General features: G+C 37.3%; 1 protein-coding gene and 1 non-coding gene across 2 annotated transcripts in view; both read left to right on the top strand.

The window, feature by feature from the left end:
* The window catches only part of POLA1 (DNA polymerase alpha 1, catalytic subunit), a 317,031-nt gene that overhangs the window by 37,735 nt on the left and 259,598 nt on the right, over positions 1-19,698 (top strand). The window contains exons 20-26 of the mRNA XM_059680284.1: positions 3,036-3,211; positions 5,715-5,844; positions 6,326-6,445; positions 7,486-7,585; positions 8,853-8,977; positions 13,874-14,023; positions 14,402-14,524. Coding sequence (XP_059536267.1) covers positions 3,036-3,211; positions 5,715-5,844; positions 6,326-6,445; positions 7,486-7,585; positions 8,853-8,977; positions 13,874-14,023; positions 14,402-14,524 — 924 coding nt within the window. The remainder of the gene's footprint in view (positions 1-3,035; positions 3,212-5,714; positions 5,845-6,325; positions 6,446-7,485; positions 7,586-8,852; positions 8,978-13,873; positions 14,024-14,401; positions 14,525-19,698) is intronic.
* LOC132225407 (small Cajal body-specific RNA 24) lies at positions 8,220-8,350 on the top strand. The gene has a single exon (XR_009450919.1). It is a non-coding gene; the product is annotated as a small Cajal body-specific RNA 24 (non-coding RNA).

Here is a 19,698-nt window from a genome sequence, read left to right as displayed (position 1 = left end):
AAGCTCTTTATCTGACCTTCAATTCTGAATGATAGCTTTGCTGGATAAAGTAATCTTGGTTGTAGGTTCTTGGTATTCATCACTTTGAGTATTTCTTGCCACTCCCTTCTGGCCTGCATAGTTTCTGTTGAGAAATCAGCTGACAGTCGTATGTAGGTAACTGACTTTTTTTCCTCTTGCTGCTTTTAAGATTCTCTCTTTGTCTTTTGCCCTTGGCATTTTAATTATGATGTGTCTTGGTGTGGTCCTCTTTGGATTCCTTTTGTTTGGAGTTCTCTGCACTTCCTGGACTTGTAAGTCTATTTCTTTCACCAGGAGGGGGAAGTTTTCTGTCATTATTTCTTCAAATAGGTTTTCAATATCTTGCTCTCTCACATCTTCTGGCACCACCATAATTCGAATGTTGGTACGCTTGAAGTTGTCTCAGAGGCTCCTTACACTATCTTCATATTTTTGGATTCTTTTTTCTTTTTGTTTTTCCGGTTGGGTGTTTTTTGCTTCTTCGTATTTCAAATCTTTGACTTGATTCTTGCGATCCTCTAGTCTGCTGTTGGAACTCTGTATAATATTCTTTATTTCAGTCAGTGTATGCTTAATTTCTAGTTGGTCCTTTTTCATATCCTCGAGGGTATCACTAGATTTCTTGAGGGTCTCACTAAATTTATCGCGGTTTCTAGAAAATTCTTGAAAAACCTTATAAGTGTGGTTTTGAGCTCTATATCCAGTAGTTTGCTTTCCTCCATTTCTGTCATTTGTGACCTGTTTCTTTGTCTCCGCATTTTTTATGCTTCCCTGTGTTGGTAGAGTGGCTTTGTGTGCTAGGTGTCCTATAGAGCCCAGTGGCTCAGCCTCCCCAATTACCTGAGGTGGACACACTCTTGGTGCACCCCTTTGTGGGCTTTGTGCACAGTCTTGTTGTAGTTAAGCCTTAATTGTTGTAGGTATCACTGGAAGGAATTGACCTCCAGGCCAATTGGCTGTGAGAATCAGCTGTGTCTGCATTGGGAGAACTTCTGTGCTGGAGACACCCTTCTGGGGCAAGACTTGCTTCAGTGGGGTTTTGGTGCTCCCTGAGTCTGCCCCCTGAGTGTGTCCCTTATGGATCTGAGAAGTTGTAATCTGGATGGTCCCACTCTGACCACTGGGTACACTGGCTCTTGGATCTCTAAGGAGGTGCTAATTTAGCCTCTGCCTGAGGCTACCCAGCAGAAGCTATGGAGAGATCTGCAGATTCCTCTTCTTTGTTTGGGGTTTGGAGGTGCCCAGATGAGGCCCAGCTGTGAAGCAATGCAAGCTGCTGTGGGGCCTTGGTCCTTCTTTTGGAAGTTCTGGGTCTCTCTGACCCAGCTGCAGTTTGTTAGGTAATTTTCAGATTGCAAAGGGCCAGGCCTTTCATATGCAAAAGCCTCTATGCACAGCTTGGGTGGGGCGGGGTCTCAGGGAATCAACAGGGCGGAGCAAGCAGCTAGGGCTGCTCCTCAGTCCTACCCTAAGAGGACCCGGGTCTCAGTGTCCCGGTAATCGCTGCAGGTACCTCTGAGAGAAAGCCGCCCTCGAGTTCTGACTGATGCCAGACAGTCCAATTTCTCCAGTATGAGTCTGTGTCCCCAGAGACTCGCCTGGAACTGGAGTTCAGAGCAGTCGGGAGCTTGAGACTCCCTCTCGATTGAAAAAGACAACCGCGTCCTCAGTTGCCAGCCCTTTCCACGTGCGCCTCCGTACCTCTGCACTTCTGCACCTCCTCTGAGTCTCAGTGTGCTTTTCTCTTTCCTTCTAGTTGTAGAATTTCCACTCATCCAGCCTTCCTGTGGTTCTGGATGATGTCCATTTTGTCTTTTAGTTGTATTTTTTCCCCCACTGCCTAGTTATTTAAATTAGCTGTTAGAATCTGGAGACAGCACATATATGTTACCTCCACTTCAGCTGTACCAAAGTACTAGCCTACTGTAGAGCAGAGTTTCAGGGTTCAGAATTCATTGAGTGTGATTATTCAGGGAGGCGATGGGAAGGAAGGATGAGAGGGAGCTGACACTGAATGTATAAGACGGCAATGGGCTAAGTGCCTGCTGTAAAGAACTTGTTCAAAATCATAGGCCTATCTGATTCTTTTAAGCCCATGCACTTTCATTCTACCTGCTTGCTTCACTTAGATCAGTGGTTCTCAACCTTCTGGCCCTTTAAATACAGTTCCTCATGTTGTGACCCAACCATAAAATTATTTTCGTTGCTACTTCATAACTGTAATGTTGCTACTGTTATGAATCGTAATGTAAATATCTGATATGCAGGATGGTCTTAGGCAACCCCTGTGAAAGGGTTGTTCGACCGCCAAAGGGGTCGCGACCCACAGGTTGAGATCCACTGACTTAGAGAGATGTTGGTGTTTTGTATGAAGTGCCTTTGTTTCCTAAAGTTGATACTGCTCAATGCTTGAAATCTTATTTTATTTAAAGTCTCCAAATAAAATGGGCATGTTGTCTCATCAGAGAACTTAGAAATCTGTACCTTTTATAATGCTCTTCAGTGGATTGGAATTGGAGCCACTGCTCTTGCTTTTTTCCTTATTCATATCTTTGAGATAATAGAGAGGTTATTAACAATTCATCAGAACACTTGCCTAAATTAACTCGTTACCCCCTTCAAGGTTTTCTTTATATAGCATTTTTTTGGCGAGGTTTACCCTAACAACCCCATTTAAGATTCAGCTTCCCCAAATACGTTGTTTCCTCACCCTGCTCTACTTTTTCTCTTTTCCATATACTTGTTACCCCTAAAACTATAATTTCTTGTTTTATGATACCTATTTTTTATTGTATATTTCAAATGAGATCAGGACTCTTTTCTCTTTTGCTCACTGCTATATCCGAGTACCTAGAAAAGTGTTGTTCAAAAATATTTAATTAATGACTGGATGAATGGAAGAATGAGAGTTTCATTATTGGAATTTTTGGGCTACCCTCAAATAAGTTAGCACAAAATGTTCTCTCTCAGTGCCTGCTTTTCCATGCTATTTACTTTTTGTCTTTCCCTTGTAGGGCAGGAGTGGATTTGGTGAAAGAAATGCTACCTGTGGCCGAATGATCTGTGATGTGGAAATTTCGGCAAAAGAATTAATTCGTTGTAAAAGCTACCATTTGTCTGAACTTGTTCAACAGATTCTGAAAACTGAAAGGGTTGTAATCCCCGTGGAAAATATACGAAATATGTACAGGTATGATCTTGGATGCTTTAGAATTGGATTTGTCTTGAAATTAACGAAAGAAAGACACCAGTACCATTCTTAGGAGCGTGTGGTGCTATGGAGAGGAACATTGTCTTCATGTCAACACCACCATCTCCGTTACTTCAATAATAATTTGAACCATTTTGCCTTTTGAATTATTCTACTTTGATCAGTTTATCTCTATCTCCCTCACTGAACACCATCTTGATGTTTCCTAAGAGCAGTTTGGAAATTAATGTGATATTTATATTTTCATCCTTAATTCATTAATTCATGAATTAGTGTAAATATTTTAGAAATATAAAAACTGAGAAATCATTAAGTTATTTAGAGAGATTGCTCGATTATTTCTTCCAGCTTTATTGAGGTAAAATTGACATAAAATGTGTATATTTAAGGTATGCAACTTGATGTTTGATATACATATACAGTATGAAATAATCATCACATTCAAGCTAATTAGCTTATCACCTTAAAATTTTTTTTGTGGTAAGACCATTTAAGATTTAACTTCAGCAAATTTTAAGTATATGATACAATATTGTTAACTGTAATCACATTGCTGTACATTAGATTTCCAGAGCTTATTCATTTTGTGCAACTGGAACTTTGTGCTTGATTATTTCTTAAATAAGGTTTCTTCTACCTCTCTGGCCACTTGTTTTCTGCCCATTCTTCCTGAGTCCTTGGACTGCTTCCCTTTCTTTTTTTTTTTTATTATTTTTTTAAATATATATTTTATTGATTTTTTACAGAGAGGAAGGGAGAGCGATAGAGAGTTAGAAACATCGATGAGAGAGAAACATCGATCAGCTGCCTCCTGCACATCTCCCACTGGGGATGTGCCTGCAACCCAGGTACATGCCCTTGACCGGAATCGAACCTGGGACCCTTCAGTCTGCAGGCTGACGCTCTATCCACTGAGCCAAACCGGTTTCGGCTGCTTCCCTTTCTGACTGTGCTTCTTTTCCAGGTGATCTCATCAAGTCTCAGAGAGTTCAATACCATGTGGGTACTGATGCCTCCCACTGACATTTCTTCAGCTTAGACTTTCCCCTGAAGTCCAGACTCATGTAGTCACCTGCCTGTTCTACTTAGTGTCTATTATGAACCTCCAACTTAACTTGAGCTCCTGATCCTTTCCCCTAGGTTCCTCTTGTAGTCTTTCCTTTAGTAATGGTAATTCTTTACTTTTCCGGTGCTGCTGCAAACTTAAGTTGTCCTCAGCCCCAAACCTCTGAGGTAGTCATGATTCTAATCTCTGACATGCACATGCAGTCTTTCAGGAAATCCTGACAGCTCTATCTTCAAAATATGTCTGGATCTGATCACTTCTTTTCCATTCCATTGGGGTCACCCTGGTCCAAACTACCAACCTCTTTCCTCTGGATGACTAGGTCTTATATTAGCCTTCTCACTGGCCTTAACTTGGTTTTGCTCTTGACCCCTTGCTTTCTATTCTCAACCCCAGAACTAGATTATCCTGCTAAAGTTAAGTCAGATATGGCTCTCTGCTCAGAATCTTCCAGTGGCTTTCTGTTTCATTCAGAGTAAAAACCAAAGTCCTTATGTTGACTTACAAGGTCCTGTCAGTGGTTCTCAACCTTCTGGCCCTTTAAATACAGTTCCTCATGTTGTGACCCAACCATAAAATTATTGTCGTTGCTACTTCATAACCGTAATGTTGCTACTGTTATGAATCGTAATGTAAATATCTGATATGCAGGATGGTCTTAGGCAACTCCTGTGAAAGGGTTGTTCGACCGCCAAAGGGGTCGCGACCCACAGGTTGAGAACCGCTGTCCTATGTACTGTGTCTCTCTGCCATTAACTCTGCCCTTGTCTTCTGTTCCCTCCATCTTTCTCTCTGTTCCAGCCATTGGTCTCCATCCTGGTCCTAGAACTACCATATTTACACTTAACTCGGGGCCTTTGAATGTGCTGTTCTGTCTGCCTGGAATGCTCTTCCCTCAGATACCCAGTTATTCTCAGTGAACTCTTTCCCGGTTCCCTAGCTGAAAATTCAGTCTCTGCTCCTGACACTTAATATTCCCTTTCATTTTTTTTCTCGCTTTAACTTAGCATTACATAACATACCATACACATATTTAATTTGTTATTTATACTTTGTCTCCCCTATGAGGATACAAGCCCATTGAGGACAGGATACCTGGCACATAGTAGGCATGCGAGACATACTTATTAGATGGAATGAATGAAAGGTTTCAGGTAGTTTCCAGGTTGTAGTTAAATACAGAACCTCACTTTATTTTTGTGGGATTTTTTTGTGTTTTGAGAAGGGCATTGGGATTGATGGTATGAATGAATTCCTAGTTTTATACCGACCTTATTTTAAATTATTTTCAAAGCCAAAGTGCCGTTGCTCTTGTTACTTATACCAAAGATTTTTATAATATTTTATGAAGTTCTGATTATAGTCATTGTTTCGTTTAATTACTTGATTCTGTTTCATTCTTACTTTTCTGTACAGTGAACCTTCTCATCTGTTGTACCTGTTGGAACACACCTGGAAAGATGCCAGGTTCATTTTGCAGATCTTGTGTGAGCTAAATGTTCTTCCATTAGCATTGCAGATCACTAACATCGCTGGGAACATTATGGTAAATTTAACTTGGAGGGGGAAAAAGCATTTCCTGTTGGATTCAGTGTTTGCTTGGGGTAGTTGTTATATGATAATGAGCCTAAATGCATACTTATAAAATGAGTGACTTGTATTTTGAAAGCTGGGCTTCTTTTGTAAAATGAAGAACTGGATGGGAGAAGGGGAGGAAAACCAGGTGCAGTATGTTGAAATTTGGGTGAACATAAGATCATCTCTAACATCTGGCTGTGTCTCATTTGTGGAATGGCCCACTAGGAAGTAAAGAAATAGCCTAAATTGTCAGTATTTTAAGCTTTTTGTCTCCTTTTAACTATAATGCTTAAAGAAAATGCTAGGGATAATTTAGTACCTTTAAAAAATAGCCCTTGTTATGAGGAATGATTTTGAAGGAGGTGCTATGATTAAATTTACCAGGTCAAAGTTGCTCTTATTTGTTGTGATTTTGAGCTCAAATTTAAAAGGGAAATTCTGTTTAATAGTCTAGGACGCTGATGGGTGGACGAGCTGAGCGTAATGAGTTCTTGTTGCTTCATGCATTTTATGAAAACAACTATATTGTGCCTGACAAGCAGATTTTCAGGAAGCCTCAGCAAAAACTGGTGGGTCTAAAATTATATAGCATTTTGCCTTTTCTTATCACCCCCTTTTATTACCTATATAGCTTTTTTTTGCTGTGATAACATCTGCTTCCAAAATAATCCCTGTATACTGTAGAAACTGAGTCATGTTTGTTCTGTTGTGTTTGTGTGGTCATTTCCTTTTCCACTCTTCTCTGTACAGATAAAATTATGAAATAGGAAGTTCTTTGAGGGAGGCATTAGGCCTCTCTGATGCGTGACTGTATATAGAAAGTGTTTTGGCACCTTACTTAGCCCTACACAAAGCTACATGCCAGTTAAATCTTTTATTTTCTTAAACCCGTGAGCCTTTATTTTTGTGTTGCATTATACGTACTAGTGACATCAAGATCACCACAATAAGGTTTCTAAAGTGGCTTCCAAAGTTAGCTACTATTTTATTAGCACGGATAGAATCGATTCAGAATGGGAATTTAATATTAAAATGATTCAGGTATTATTTTATGTACATTATCAAAATTGGTATAGGGAATATTGACTTAGAGAAATTTGACTTCTGCTGAGCAGCATTGAATGTTGGCCATTAACAAACTACTTGGGAATAAATTTTTAGTATATGGACATACTTATTTTAAGGTGTCCATATTAATGTTTAGAATAATGGTAATATCTATATGAAGTAATTTTCTATTTTTATATCATGAATATTAGAGTAATGAATTTAAGGAGACTCTTCTACAATCTCAACTTTTACATAATATCAAGAGTTATATTTCTAGTATCTATTGGTTTTAAAAAAGTGAAGTTCTATGAATTCAGAACTATTTTAAAGTCAAATTTGCACACTTATTAGCTCAGAGAGAAAGCATTTGTTTTGGTAACTACCATGCTTGGCATTCATTTGGATTCATGAGTATGTTTCAATAACTGTGGTCTACCACTAAATCTACAGAATGTGTGTTAAAACTGTATACTGCATTTGGAAAAGGAGGGAGTCATAAAACTTCTTAATTAGTTAATTAGTTGCTGGCTGGTGAAGTTACCTTTCCATTTGATATTAGGGAGATGAAGATGAAGACATTGATGGAGATGTCAATAAATACAAGAAAGGACGGAAGAAAGCAGCTTATGCTGGAGGCTTGGTATTGGACCCTAAAGTTGGTAAGGCTGAGCAGTGGGCTGGCTTGCCCTGGTGTTAAGGAATTTCCTTATGCAGAGTGAGGCTTGAGAAACTAAAAGACATGAATTATATTTTGTAGGTTTTCAAATAGGTCTCATAATAACATTATTTTATATTGGACAGCAAAATTAAAGAAAGTATAGACAGTAACCACCAAATTGAACTTTAATAGGAGAATAGCTTTTCCCTGTTCTGAATAGTAAAGATGTTTTGTGGTACACAGAGTAGAAAGTGTCTTTTTTTAGCATCTTAATCATTTTTCAGTATACAGATGTGTGGTGTTAGGTATATTCACATTGTTGTGCAGGGATTAATGTGAATTTTATCAAGTAACTTAAACTCTGAGTAGGAGACATTTAAAATTATTAGCTGTAGTAAAACAGATCAGGAGTACAGTTGTCCTTCAGTGTTAGATCAATCTGGGCTTGAATTCTGGCTGTGGATCTTGGGCTTCCTGTTGAACCTCTGAAAACCTCAGTTTTCTCTTCTGTAAAATGGAGATAAGAATAATATCTGTCACGCAGACATTTAAGGAATAAAAGTGATTGTTTAGTATAGTGCCCAACACAGAGTAAGCTTTTAATATGTTTGCTGTTGTTATTATTGTCTTATTAATGGACATTTACTTTTATTCAGTTTCTTCTTAAGGTGAAGAAAACTCTTTGTAAGTGTCCTAGAGAAATATAGTAGCTTTCTGTTCACCCTTTGCAAGTAAAAAGGGGTGGATCGTTCCACTACTGACATGTATACATCTCTTGTGTGATTTTAGTACAGTTTGTGTACAGGTAAGTGGGCTGCTCATTTTATTCTTTGAAGGTATGATTGTAAAAAATATATATAACCACTCATTGTAGAGATCACTAAATATTTTTTGGGTGGAGATGGGAGGGCATGCTTGCTCGAGGGAGAATTTAACAACATTTAAAAAAAATAAATATGACACCTGTCAAAGTAATTGATATGGGGAGGTGTTTGCCTATCATAATGGTGTACGTTGGGAACTTCTGGGGAAAGGGCTGGTTGTAGCTGGATTCAAGGTGAGAGAGGACCTCTTTTGTGAACTGAGTTTTCACTCTAGTCCAAGTCATTTTTATAGCATGGTAGTAGACTCTTTTTTTCCTTTTGTCTACCTCACAGCTCTGGATAGTATATTGTTTCTAATATACTTCAGATTATAGTACTTCTAATGTGATCTTTTGACAGATCTACTTTTTGAAAAGACTTTGTAATGTGCCTTTTATATTGCAGGTTTTTATGATAAGTTCATTTTGCTTCTGGACTTCAACAGTTTATATCCTTCCATCATTCAGGAATTCAACATTTGCTTTACAACAGTGCAAAGAGTTGCTTCAGAGACACAAAAGGTTACAGAGGTTTGTGTTCAACTGGGGGGCTCTTGAAATTGAGATTAAAAGTAGTACTTAAAGAAGAGAACCAAAATATTTAGCTTTCCCTCTTAAAAGGTACATTATATCCTTTTTAGTGGTCAGAAAAATGGGAGGGTTGTATAGGAGGAAACTCAGACTGGTTTTGTGTCTTTTTTATTTAACAGCTTTATTGCGATGTAATTCACATACCATATACAATTTAGTCATTTAAAGTCTAAATTTAATGGTTGTTAGTGTATTCACAGATTTATAACTTTCACCATAGTTAATATTAGGACATTTTCATTACTCTTCAAAGAAACCCCCTAACTTTTACTTGTAACTTCCCTTAATACCTCCACCTCTCCCAGGTCTAGGCAAACACTACTCTTTCTGCTTCTATAGATTTGTGTATTTTTGACATTTCATATAAATGGAATCACATGTGACCTGTGTCTAACTTATTTCACTTAGCATACTGTTTTCAGGATTCATTCATATTGTAGCATGTATTAGTACTTCATTCCTTCTTATTACTGAATATTTAATTGTATGGAAGTATATCACATTTTGTTTGTTTTAGAGCAGCCGTGGGCAAACTACGGCCCGTGGACCGAATCCGGCCCGTTTGAAATGAATAAAACTAAAAAAAAAAAAGACCGTACCCTTTTATGTAATGATGTTTACTTTGAATTTATATTAGTTCACACAAACACTCCATCCATGCTTTGTTCCGGCCCTCCAGTCCAGTTTAAGAACCCATTGTGGCCCTCGAGTCAAAAAGTTTGCCCACCCCTGTTTTAGAGTCATCTCAATTTATGCAAAATGGCTGCTGGGATTTTGATAGGAATTGTATTGGATCTGTAGATCAGTTTGGGGAGTATTGTCTTAAGAATGTTAAATCTTCCATTTATTTAGGTATGTAATTTCTTTCAATGATGTTTTCTAGTTTTCAGTGTATAAGTCTTGCACTTATTAAAATTAAATTTATTCGTAAGTATTTTATCCTTTTTGATACTATTATAAATGAAATTGTTTTCTTAATTTCAAGATTTGTTCATTGCTAATATATAGAAAAATAACTGCTGCACTCATGTATTAGTTCTAATAGTTTTGTGGATTCCATAGGATTTTTTTGTATATACGATCATGTCATCTGTGAATAAAGATCATTTAATTCTTTCCTATTTGGATGCCTTATATTTCTTTTCCTTGCCTAATTCCCCTAACTAGGACCTCCAGTACAATGTTAAATAGAAGTGCAAGAGCAGACACCCATGTCTTGTTCCTGATCTTTGGTGACAGCATCTAATCTTTCATCATTAAGTATAATGTTAGCCGTAGGTTTCCCATAGATGTCCTTTACAAGGTTGAGGAAGCTCCCTTCTGTTCCTAGTTCATTCTAGTTTATTGAGTGTTTTATCACAAAAGGGTATTGTACCAACCTGCATTTCTGGGATAAGTCCCACTTGTTCTTGGCGTATAATCTTGTTTTATGTGTTGCTGGATTCGACTTACTAGTATTTTGTTGAGGAGTTTTTGTCTGGATTCATAAGGGCTGTTGGTGTGTAGTCTTTTCTTAAGTTTTTGGTTTTGGTATTAGGTTAATACTGGCCTGTTAGAATGGGTTGGGAAGTAATACCTCCTTTTCTGTATTTTGGACTTGTCTGTGAGGGATTTGTGTTAATTATTTAAATATTTGCTAGAATTCACTAGTGAAAATTATCCGGTCTTAAACCCCCCCCCCCTTTTTTTAAATTACTAATTCAGTCTATTGTTACAGGTCTTTTCAGATTTTCTATTTTCCCTTCAGTCAGTTTCAGTTGTTTGTGTCTTTCTAGGAATTTGTCCATTTAACGTAGGTTATCTAATTTATTGGCATAAAATTGTTTATAGTATTCTTTTAAAATCATTGCTATTTATTTAAGTTCAGTAGGGATGTTCCCTCTTTTATTTCTGATTTTTAGTAATTTGACTGTTCTTTTTTTCTTTGTCAATATAGCCAAAGTTTGTTAATTTTATTGGTCTTTTCAAAGAAGCACCTCTGGTTTCCCTGATTTTTCTGTTGCTTTTTTTATTCTCTATTTCATTCATTTCTGCTGTAATCTTTATTCTTTTATCTGCTTTCTTTGGTTTAGTTTGCCCTTTGTCTAGTGCAGCCGTGGGCAAACTACGGCCCGGGCCGGCCCGCTTGAAATGAATAAAACTAAAAAAAAAAAGACCGTACCCTTTTATGTAATGATGTTTACTTTGAATTTTTATTAGTTCACACAAACACTCCATCCATGCTTTTGTTCTGGCCCTCCGGTCCAGTTTAAGAACCCATTGTGGCCCTCGAGTCAAAAAGTTTGCCCACCCCTGGTCTAGTGTCTTATGGTGGAAGTTCAAGTTATAGATTTCAGACTGTCTCTTGTAATATAAATATACACAGTTATAAATTTTCCTACAAGCACTGCTTTAGCTTCATCTATGAGTTTTGTTATATCACATTTGCCTTTTCATAGTCAGTCCCATTTCCCCTATGTCTACCATTGATCTGACTTCTATCACCATAGAAGTGCTTGTTCTAGAATTCATGTAAATAGAGTGATACAGTATGTACTCTTTTGTGTCTGGATTTTTTGTTCAACATAATGTTTTTGAGCTTCATCCAGTGGTTATTTCCTTTATACTGCTGAGGAATTATTCCATATTTTATTCTCCTGAGATTAGCATTGGATTGACTTCAGTTTTTGGCTATTGGTAATAAAGCTGCTGTGAATATTCTTATATGGATCTTTTTGTGGATTTGTGCTTTCAGTTTTGGTGGGGTCAATACTTATGGAGTGAATTTGCTGTTTGTTGGGGGAGTATATGTTTAATTTGATAAGAACCTGTCATACTGTTTTCCTAAGCAGTTGTACCATTTTACACTCCTACCAGCTACGTATGCGAGTTGTTCCCCATCTTCATCAACACGTGTTATTTTCAATCTTATAAATTTTGTCTATGCAAGCGTTGCCTAATGATTTTACTCACTAAATAGCCCTTTTAAAATAATCTTTTTTTAATTCTCTCACATGGATTTTAATCTAACCAGTGATCCTTCAGTCAACAGTTTTATATAGGGCTTAATAATTTATTAACTTTCAGTAGGGAAATTGGTTAGATTAGATTCTCCAGCAGTAAAAGATATAAATTAACATACTACCTTGTATGTTGTTTTTCTCTGCTTCTTTGTACATGTGGCAGATGTCTATTTGCCCTCTAGCTCCTGAACTTAGATTTCTTTTTAGTTCCATCCACATGCTTGGGAGCTGTTTCTCAGTCCCTGTTCCATCTTCCCAGAAGAGAGAATCTTGTAGGCTTGCCTCGCCCTCTTGGTCCCATCAGTTGTGACCACAGGAGTGGGTTCAGTGTACAAACATGGGTACTAAGAATGGGCTTTCCTATGGGACTAGAGGATAATTTTACAGAGAAGGTATTAGGTAGACATCCCCAAAAGGTAGTAGCTGCATTTCCTGCAACTGTGTCAGCATTGTGATAATTTTCATTATCTAGCACTCTTCTCCCTACTCCATTTTATTCGAATTTTCCATTTTGGATATTGGATATATGATGGAATCATTTCAGAGTTAAAAGGGAACTTAGAGGTAATCTACAAAATACTATACATGTAGCAATTTATAGGTTCTCATTTTCCTGTACAGTCAGTCATTTGGTCTTCAGAACAGCTAGTGCCACACTGGTAGTGGCAGTAGAGCCGGTCGTGGATTATGAATTTCCTGACTCTAAATCCTTTCAGTTTAGTTTTTATCTGACCGCCATAGATTGGAATATATACCAAGATCTCTTTAATAGGTTTCTTACCATCTTTTGCTATATTGGAAAGCAATAAGTCCCTGCTACTATTGTAAGATTGTTCATTGGAAGATACTGATCTTTATAAAATTAGATACTTTGTAAAAGCTGGGTTATCAAGTGGCATCGACTTGACATACTTTAAGCCAAGAGGTTTATTTTTAATTCTGAATCTTTGAAAGGGCAAATTTGCCTGGCTTTTCTTTGCAGTCTATTAACGGAATTAATGGAAGTCTGAGAGAAATGGTTTAATGCTTTCCCTGCTTTTTTTGCTATAAATTATAATATAAGAAGACTACTGGTTGCTTTTCTAGAATGTTGCTATTCTTTTACTGATTGCAAAGCAATTTATAGATAAAAGGTACTACATATATTCTAAGGAATATATACAGGGTGGGAAAAAGTAGGCTTACAGGTCATATGGAAAATAATACAGTAATTAATACAAGAGTAAACTGTGTTTCTCGTACTCACTACTGTAAAACTACTTTTGACCACCCATGTATGTATTAATTTTTAGTAATGTCATGACCTATTTAAATATGCGTTCCAAATTCTTGAAAGAAATTTGCTGATTTAGTATTTAGACTTTTATTTTTGTGTCTAAAACATTTATAGTATTTGCTATGATTTTCCATAGTTTTAAAAATTTTATAACATTTTGTTTGGTAGTATACATGACTTAAAACAGTAGTTTCATTGCTTTTTTTTTTTTAATCCTAGGAATCTCTCTTACTGTTTTATTTTAAAAACAATTTCCCCAAATTTGTTTCTCCCCAATCTTGTTGAAGAAAGGAGAGGAGCATGTGTAAAAATTCACCTCTTTAAAGATATCTACTGTATCAATGTCTAGAGGGGTGGGAGGTACTGGGCAGTATTGACTTGTTCTGCTGCAACCCTCTCAGCTCTTTCTTTACCACCCATGCATTATTGACCCTTACTGTACAATATAAGAAAGTACTTTTTCCACATGTGATCAGGGGGTAAAGCTCCCACAAAATGTTTTAGAAATTTATTTAATGAAAGTTGATTTGTCTGAAATTTCTGTTGTGTGTTCATCAGGATGAAGAACAAGAACAGATCCCCGAGCTGCCAGATCGAAGCTTAGAAATGGGCATTTTGCCCAGAGAGATCCGGAAACTGGTAGAGCGGAGAAAACAAGTCAAACAGCTAATGAAGCAGCAAGATTTAAATCCAGACCTTGTTCTTCAGGTATAACTTTTCAACTAAGAGACATCTGAGTGACAGTCTGAGCTTTTAGAAATTGATTATCTGAGAGTGATTTAAACATGATGCTATGGGCAAATGCCTGTTCCTATTTTACATTTGTGGGTAGGAAACCATTCAAAAAACCACTAGAGTGCCTCAAAATGGAAGGTACTTCTATCTGCAAAGCTGTATCGGGGGAAGATCCTTCTGACTTCAGTTTTGGGGTCTCTGAGAGGACAGGTTGGATGTGTTAAGAACTCTTCTTTTTTTTTCAGGGATATTGAGGGTTTCTCCCCACTGGTCACTTAGAAAGACATCTAATGTAATGCTTAAGCATTTGCCAATATTATTGTTTGTCTTTTGTTCTTGTGTGGCCTGCAGTATGACATTCGACAGAAGGCTTTGAAGCTCACAGCAAACAGTATGTACGGCTGCCTGGGATTTTGCTACAGCAGATTTTACGCCAAACCACTGGCTGCTTTGGTGACATACAAAGGAAGGGAGGTAAATAGTGTAATATCACATCTCTAAAAAGGAGAGTTTTTTTTAATCTTCTTTTGACTTTAAGAGTATTTTTAACCATACAATAATGTGGGAGAACCAGCTTGTTACCTAGTTATACAGCTTCAAGTATCCCCTTTTCAGGACAAAATTGAGAGAGATGGGCTTTTAGGTAAGGATCCATTCATTCATCTATTAAGTGTGTGTGTGTGTGTGTGTGTGTGTGTGTGTGTGTGTGTATTTATTGAATGTCTACTATGTGCCAGACATTGTTCTAGGCACTGGAGTAGAGTGTCGAGCAAGATATAAAAGGTCCCTACATCCTGAGGCTCACATTCAACCAGGGCAGGGGGTGTTAAGGGGCATGTGGTGGGGACTTTGATGGGGAGAGGATAGTTTGGGAAAACAGACTGTATATAAGTGAATGAATAAATACAAAAATGACTAAGAGACTGTGATAGAAGTAAATGCTGTGCAGGTAATAAAATAAGGTGGCTGTTAAGATGGCTAGTTTAGATTGATTAGGGACGGCTTCTTTAGCAGGTAACAGGAATGAGGCCTAAGTGACCTAAGGGAGCTAGTTTTTTTCTGGCGTGTTAGCTCAGCGTGTAGGGGAAAGGAAGAGATCAAGGAGGATGCCTTCGTTTTTGTCTTCTAGCTGGTTAGCTAGTGGACCCAATTCCTAAAATGGAGAAATCCTGGGGAGAGGGATTAAGAGTTCTGTCTTGGCTGTGTTACCTTTGAGATTTATAAAGATCTCTAGGCATATTAAGTAAGTAGTCAGTTGGATATAGAATTCCACCATTCCAGGAATATATCAAGACTCAAGTTATAGATTGAGAGTTATTGGCTTTATTTTATTTTTTGAATTTATTGGGATGACATTGGTTTGCAAAACCTACAGGTTTCAAGTGTACAACTCAATAAAACATGAGCTGTACACTGTATTGTGCGCCCATAGCCTCAAGCAAAGTCTTTTTCTGTCCCCATTTTTCCCCTCCTTGCCCATCACCCCCTAGCCCCCACCCCCCTTTCCCTCTGGCTATCACCACACTGTTGTCTGCGTCTCTGTGTTATATACACATATGTTTTTTTGTTTTTGTTTTTGCTTAATCCCTTCACTTTTCATCCAGTCTCCCAACCCCCATCCCCTCTGGCAGAGATTTATTGGCTTTAGAAAGATGGGCCAGATAACAAAGAGATTTGAGGTACTTTCACTTTGTAGAAACTATAAGCTCCATCTGCGTTAGCACTGAGTGAATGGGTTTTTCTTTATTTTCAAAAGAATAGTTACATTAAGTATTAATTCCTTTTAACTATAGTAAACTATTGATTCCAGTCAGTGAATTTAAGACTATCAGTGTTAAGAAGGTACTTAGTTGCTATGGACAGAAGGCTTGTGTTGGGATTCTGGAATCAGAATACTCTAGAGTAGGGGTTGGAAAACTACAGCCCATGGCCCAAATCCAGCTTGCCATCTAATTTTGTGAGGTTTTATTGGATGAGCCATGCTCATTCGTTTATGTATTGTCTATGGCTGCTTTTGTGTTACATCAGCAGAGTTGAGTAGTCAAGATAGAGACTTACAATGCCCACAAAGCCAAAGATATTTACTTTCTGGCTCCTTTTTATTTTTATTTTTTGTTAACCTCACCTGAGGATATTTTTTTCCATTGATTTTTAGAGAAAGTGGAAGGGAGGAAGGGAGGAGAGAGAGAGAAAGAAAGAGAGAGAAACATTAATGTGAGAGATACATCGATTGGTTGTCTCCCACACTCACCCCTATCAAACCTGCAACCTAGGTACCTGCCCTTGACCGTACCCTTGACTGGGAATTGAACCTGTGACCTTTGGGTGCACTGGCCGATGTTCTATCCTATCCACTGAGCCCTCTGGCCCTTTTCAGAAAAAAAAAGTTTGCCTACCTTGCTTCAGAGTCTAGACCAGCACTGTTCAATAGAACTTTGAGTTGATAAAAATGTTCTCCATCTGCACTATGCAATGCAATAGTTGCCAGCCACAGTGGCTAGTGAGCACTTACCTTCGGCTAGTGCCACCTAGCTGAAGAACTGGATTTTGAGTTTTATTTCATTATAATTATAATAAATTTAACTTTAAATAGCCACATGTGCCAGTGGCTGTTATGGTGGGTAGCACAGATCTAGATGGTATGAAACAAACAGGATGTTCAGGGCTGCTTTGTGTTGACAGTCCTATATCAGAGACTTGGCTTAGGGCCCAGGGAGGAAGGGCAAAACATGTATTGGACACCAGCAACATGTGAGTTTTTGGATGCATTATTTCATTAAAACCCACAAGAATCCATTGAATACAGATAATAATGTTTCCATTTTGCAGATGAGAAAGATCAACTTAAAGAGGTGCAGCCTAATAAGTAACTATTTTGAATTGGAATCTCTATCTTCCTGACTGTAAGGCTTTTATGTCATTAGGGTTGTCTGCCCCATCTCAGGGTGTCTTTCATAACTGTGCTTCTGCTTTATATTCTACCTCTTATTCCTGGAAGATCATCTTTTTTGGTACTCATTTCAAGACACGGGTCTTTTTTACATGAGAAGATATAAGTGGTTTAGGGGCTAGTTGAAGTGAAGGAAGGATGTTTCAATTTCTTAGGCTAAGTTTATTTTAAAATTATTTAAATTTTATTTTTGTATATGTATCCAGTGGCTTCTGCTAGAATACAATCTTATTTTTGTATTAGGAAATGCACTGACTATGCCCCAACTGGGTGATAATACATGGGTTGAGTATTGAGATTGGATCAAGGTTACTCTTAAGTTTCTCACAAGAGGCAATAGTTGACAATTTACTCCCTTGGAGAGTGCCTCTTGCTGGTGGGAAATCCCTGTTGTTACATTTTCTGCATTGGATCAGAAATCCACAAGCTTAAAAGGGCACTGTTGATAATGATAAGCCCCAAATTTGTCCAGTGATCTATCCCGCTCCCTTAATCCACTGTACTTTAAGGGCAGTATTTTCATTTAGGTGTATTTTTAATAGGGAGTTTAAACTCAGTTTTTATTTTTCTGTTGTATAAAATATAACAATAACAAATCTTAATAAATAAACTATAAACCTGCTTTCCCCACTGAAAAAACAAAGAATTTCAGATAAATCTTGAAATAAGTATATGTGATTTAAATTCTTGGTTTCTACTTTCCTCTTTTCTCTTTTCCCTTTGCTCCTTCCCACAAATAATAAAAACTGGAAAGTGGACCTTTAAAGTAATATGAGGTTAATGAAAAATGATAGTGATATAGTTGCTCTCTGGAAATCTTATTCTAGAAGAAGATTCAAAGCAACTTACAGAGATTACTTCCTGATTGTTACAACGTTGGTGATAATTATCAGCACTGGCAGAATGAAATATTCTAGGTCAGCGGTTCTCAACCTGTGGGTTGCGACCCCTTTGGGGGTTGAATGACCCTTTCACAGGGGTCGCCTAAGACCATCAGAAAACACATATATAATTACATATTGTTTTTGTGATTAATCACTATGCTTTAATTATGTTCAGTTTGTAACAATGAAATTGGGGGTCACCACAACATGAGGAACTATATTAAAGGGTAGCGGCATTAGGAAGATTGAGAACCACTGCTCTAGGTGATAATCTGTCTTTGGGTTTACTAGCATTTTCTGTATATGCTATTAGGCCTTTGTGAGTTCAAGCATTTCTTGATTATTAGAGAAGTAGGGAGAGTGATGTGTAAAATGAGAGTCAGTTTGCTGAGATTTTGGAATGCCTTGTAATTTTTTCAAACTGGTCTTTTTTGTAATAAGATAGAGGGACAAAACTAATATAGTAACTTAAAGAGCCTATAAGTTGTTTCCTTTTAAAGTCCCGGTAGGATAAATTAGATTAAGGTTCAAGTGGAAATTAATGAGAGTGACACCTGGTAGCATGTCATCTGAAAAGATTATAAAATTTTGCATTTGAATATGGATTAACACACAGTCTGTGGAGGCCTTGAAATGTCACTCCCTTTTTATTTTTAATCTATTTGGTGTGTGCTTAGTTTTGTCAGAATCATGCAGCTTTGGCTCTGGTGACCTAATAATTTCTGTAATCAAATGTATTATGGCTGCTAGAGTATTAGGAGTAATTACTGATTGTACTCTTAAAAACAGGTTTATAATAAAAATGCTAACAGTTGTGTCAAATGGACATCAATATTGTCTTTTCCCAAGTGTGATATTTCACACTTTAAACTCTTCTATGATTTTTAATTGCTTGGTGGTAGAGGATTTAGTTAATGGTTAAGGAATTGTGTGAGGGACCTCACAGCATTCAAGTTATTTAAAGAAAGAAAGAAAGAAAGAAATTGAGGTTTCCAGAGAAGTAATATAGAAACTTAGTTTACAGACACTCAAAAGTTAATCTCTGTAAATACCATCTGTATTTATGTGTATTCTCAGTGTGTGTATAGAAAGACAAAGCACTAAGTGGACATACTGTATATACATATATTTTATTTATTTATTTTTCTTTCTTTCTGTATTGATCATAACCAATGGACACAGACACCAGGGGGTGGGGGGCATTGGGGGGATAAGGACACATATGTAATACTTAATCAATAAAGTGGACATACATTTTGAACCTAGAAAACCGACTCAGTTGTCAAGTGACTGGTGTGGTAATTGAAGTGATTGTTCACTAGATGGCGATAGACACCCTGAGATCATTAATCAATTAAGGGCTTTATTCTGTGAACAATAGTGAAGACCATTTAGTGACACAAATCAGTCCCAAATTTTCGACTTTTATTAATTTTGAAACTGTTAATAAAGCTTGTCACTGAACCAGAGGATTGTGATAGTCTAATCTATTTAGTGTTATACAAAATGGTTTTTGAATCCTAAGTTTTATTGGTAAGAACAGTCATTTAATGTATCATAGCAAGCTAATTCTTCTGTCAAATAGCTAAATTTACACTTCTGGCCATGGGGCTGCAATACATGACTCCTTTAGTTACAGTATCAGTGTAAAGAGAATTGAAAAGATTTATTTTTAAAATCTTCACCTGAGGATATGTTTTTATTGATTTGAAGGAGAGAGGAAGAGGGAGAGAGGGAGAGAGAGAGAGAGAGAGAGAGAGAGAGAGAGAGAGAGAGAGAGAGAGAGAGAGAGAGAAACATGGATTTGAGCGAGA

This window comes from Myotis daubentonii, chromosome X, assembly GCF_963259705.1.
Source record: "Myotis daubentonii chromosome X, mMyoDau2.1, whole genome shotgun sequence".
Classification (NCBI taxonomy): Eukaryota; Metazoa; Chordata; class Mammalia; order Chiroptera; family Vespertilionidae; genus Myotis; species Myotis daubentonii.
The sequence above is the reverse complement of the archived record's forward strand: the minus strand, read 5'-3'. Positions and strand labels throughout refer to the sequence as shown.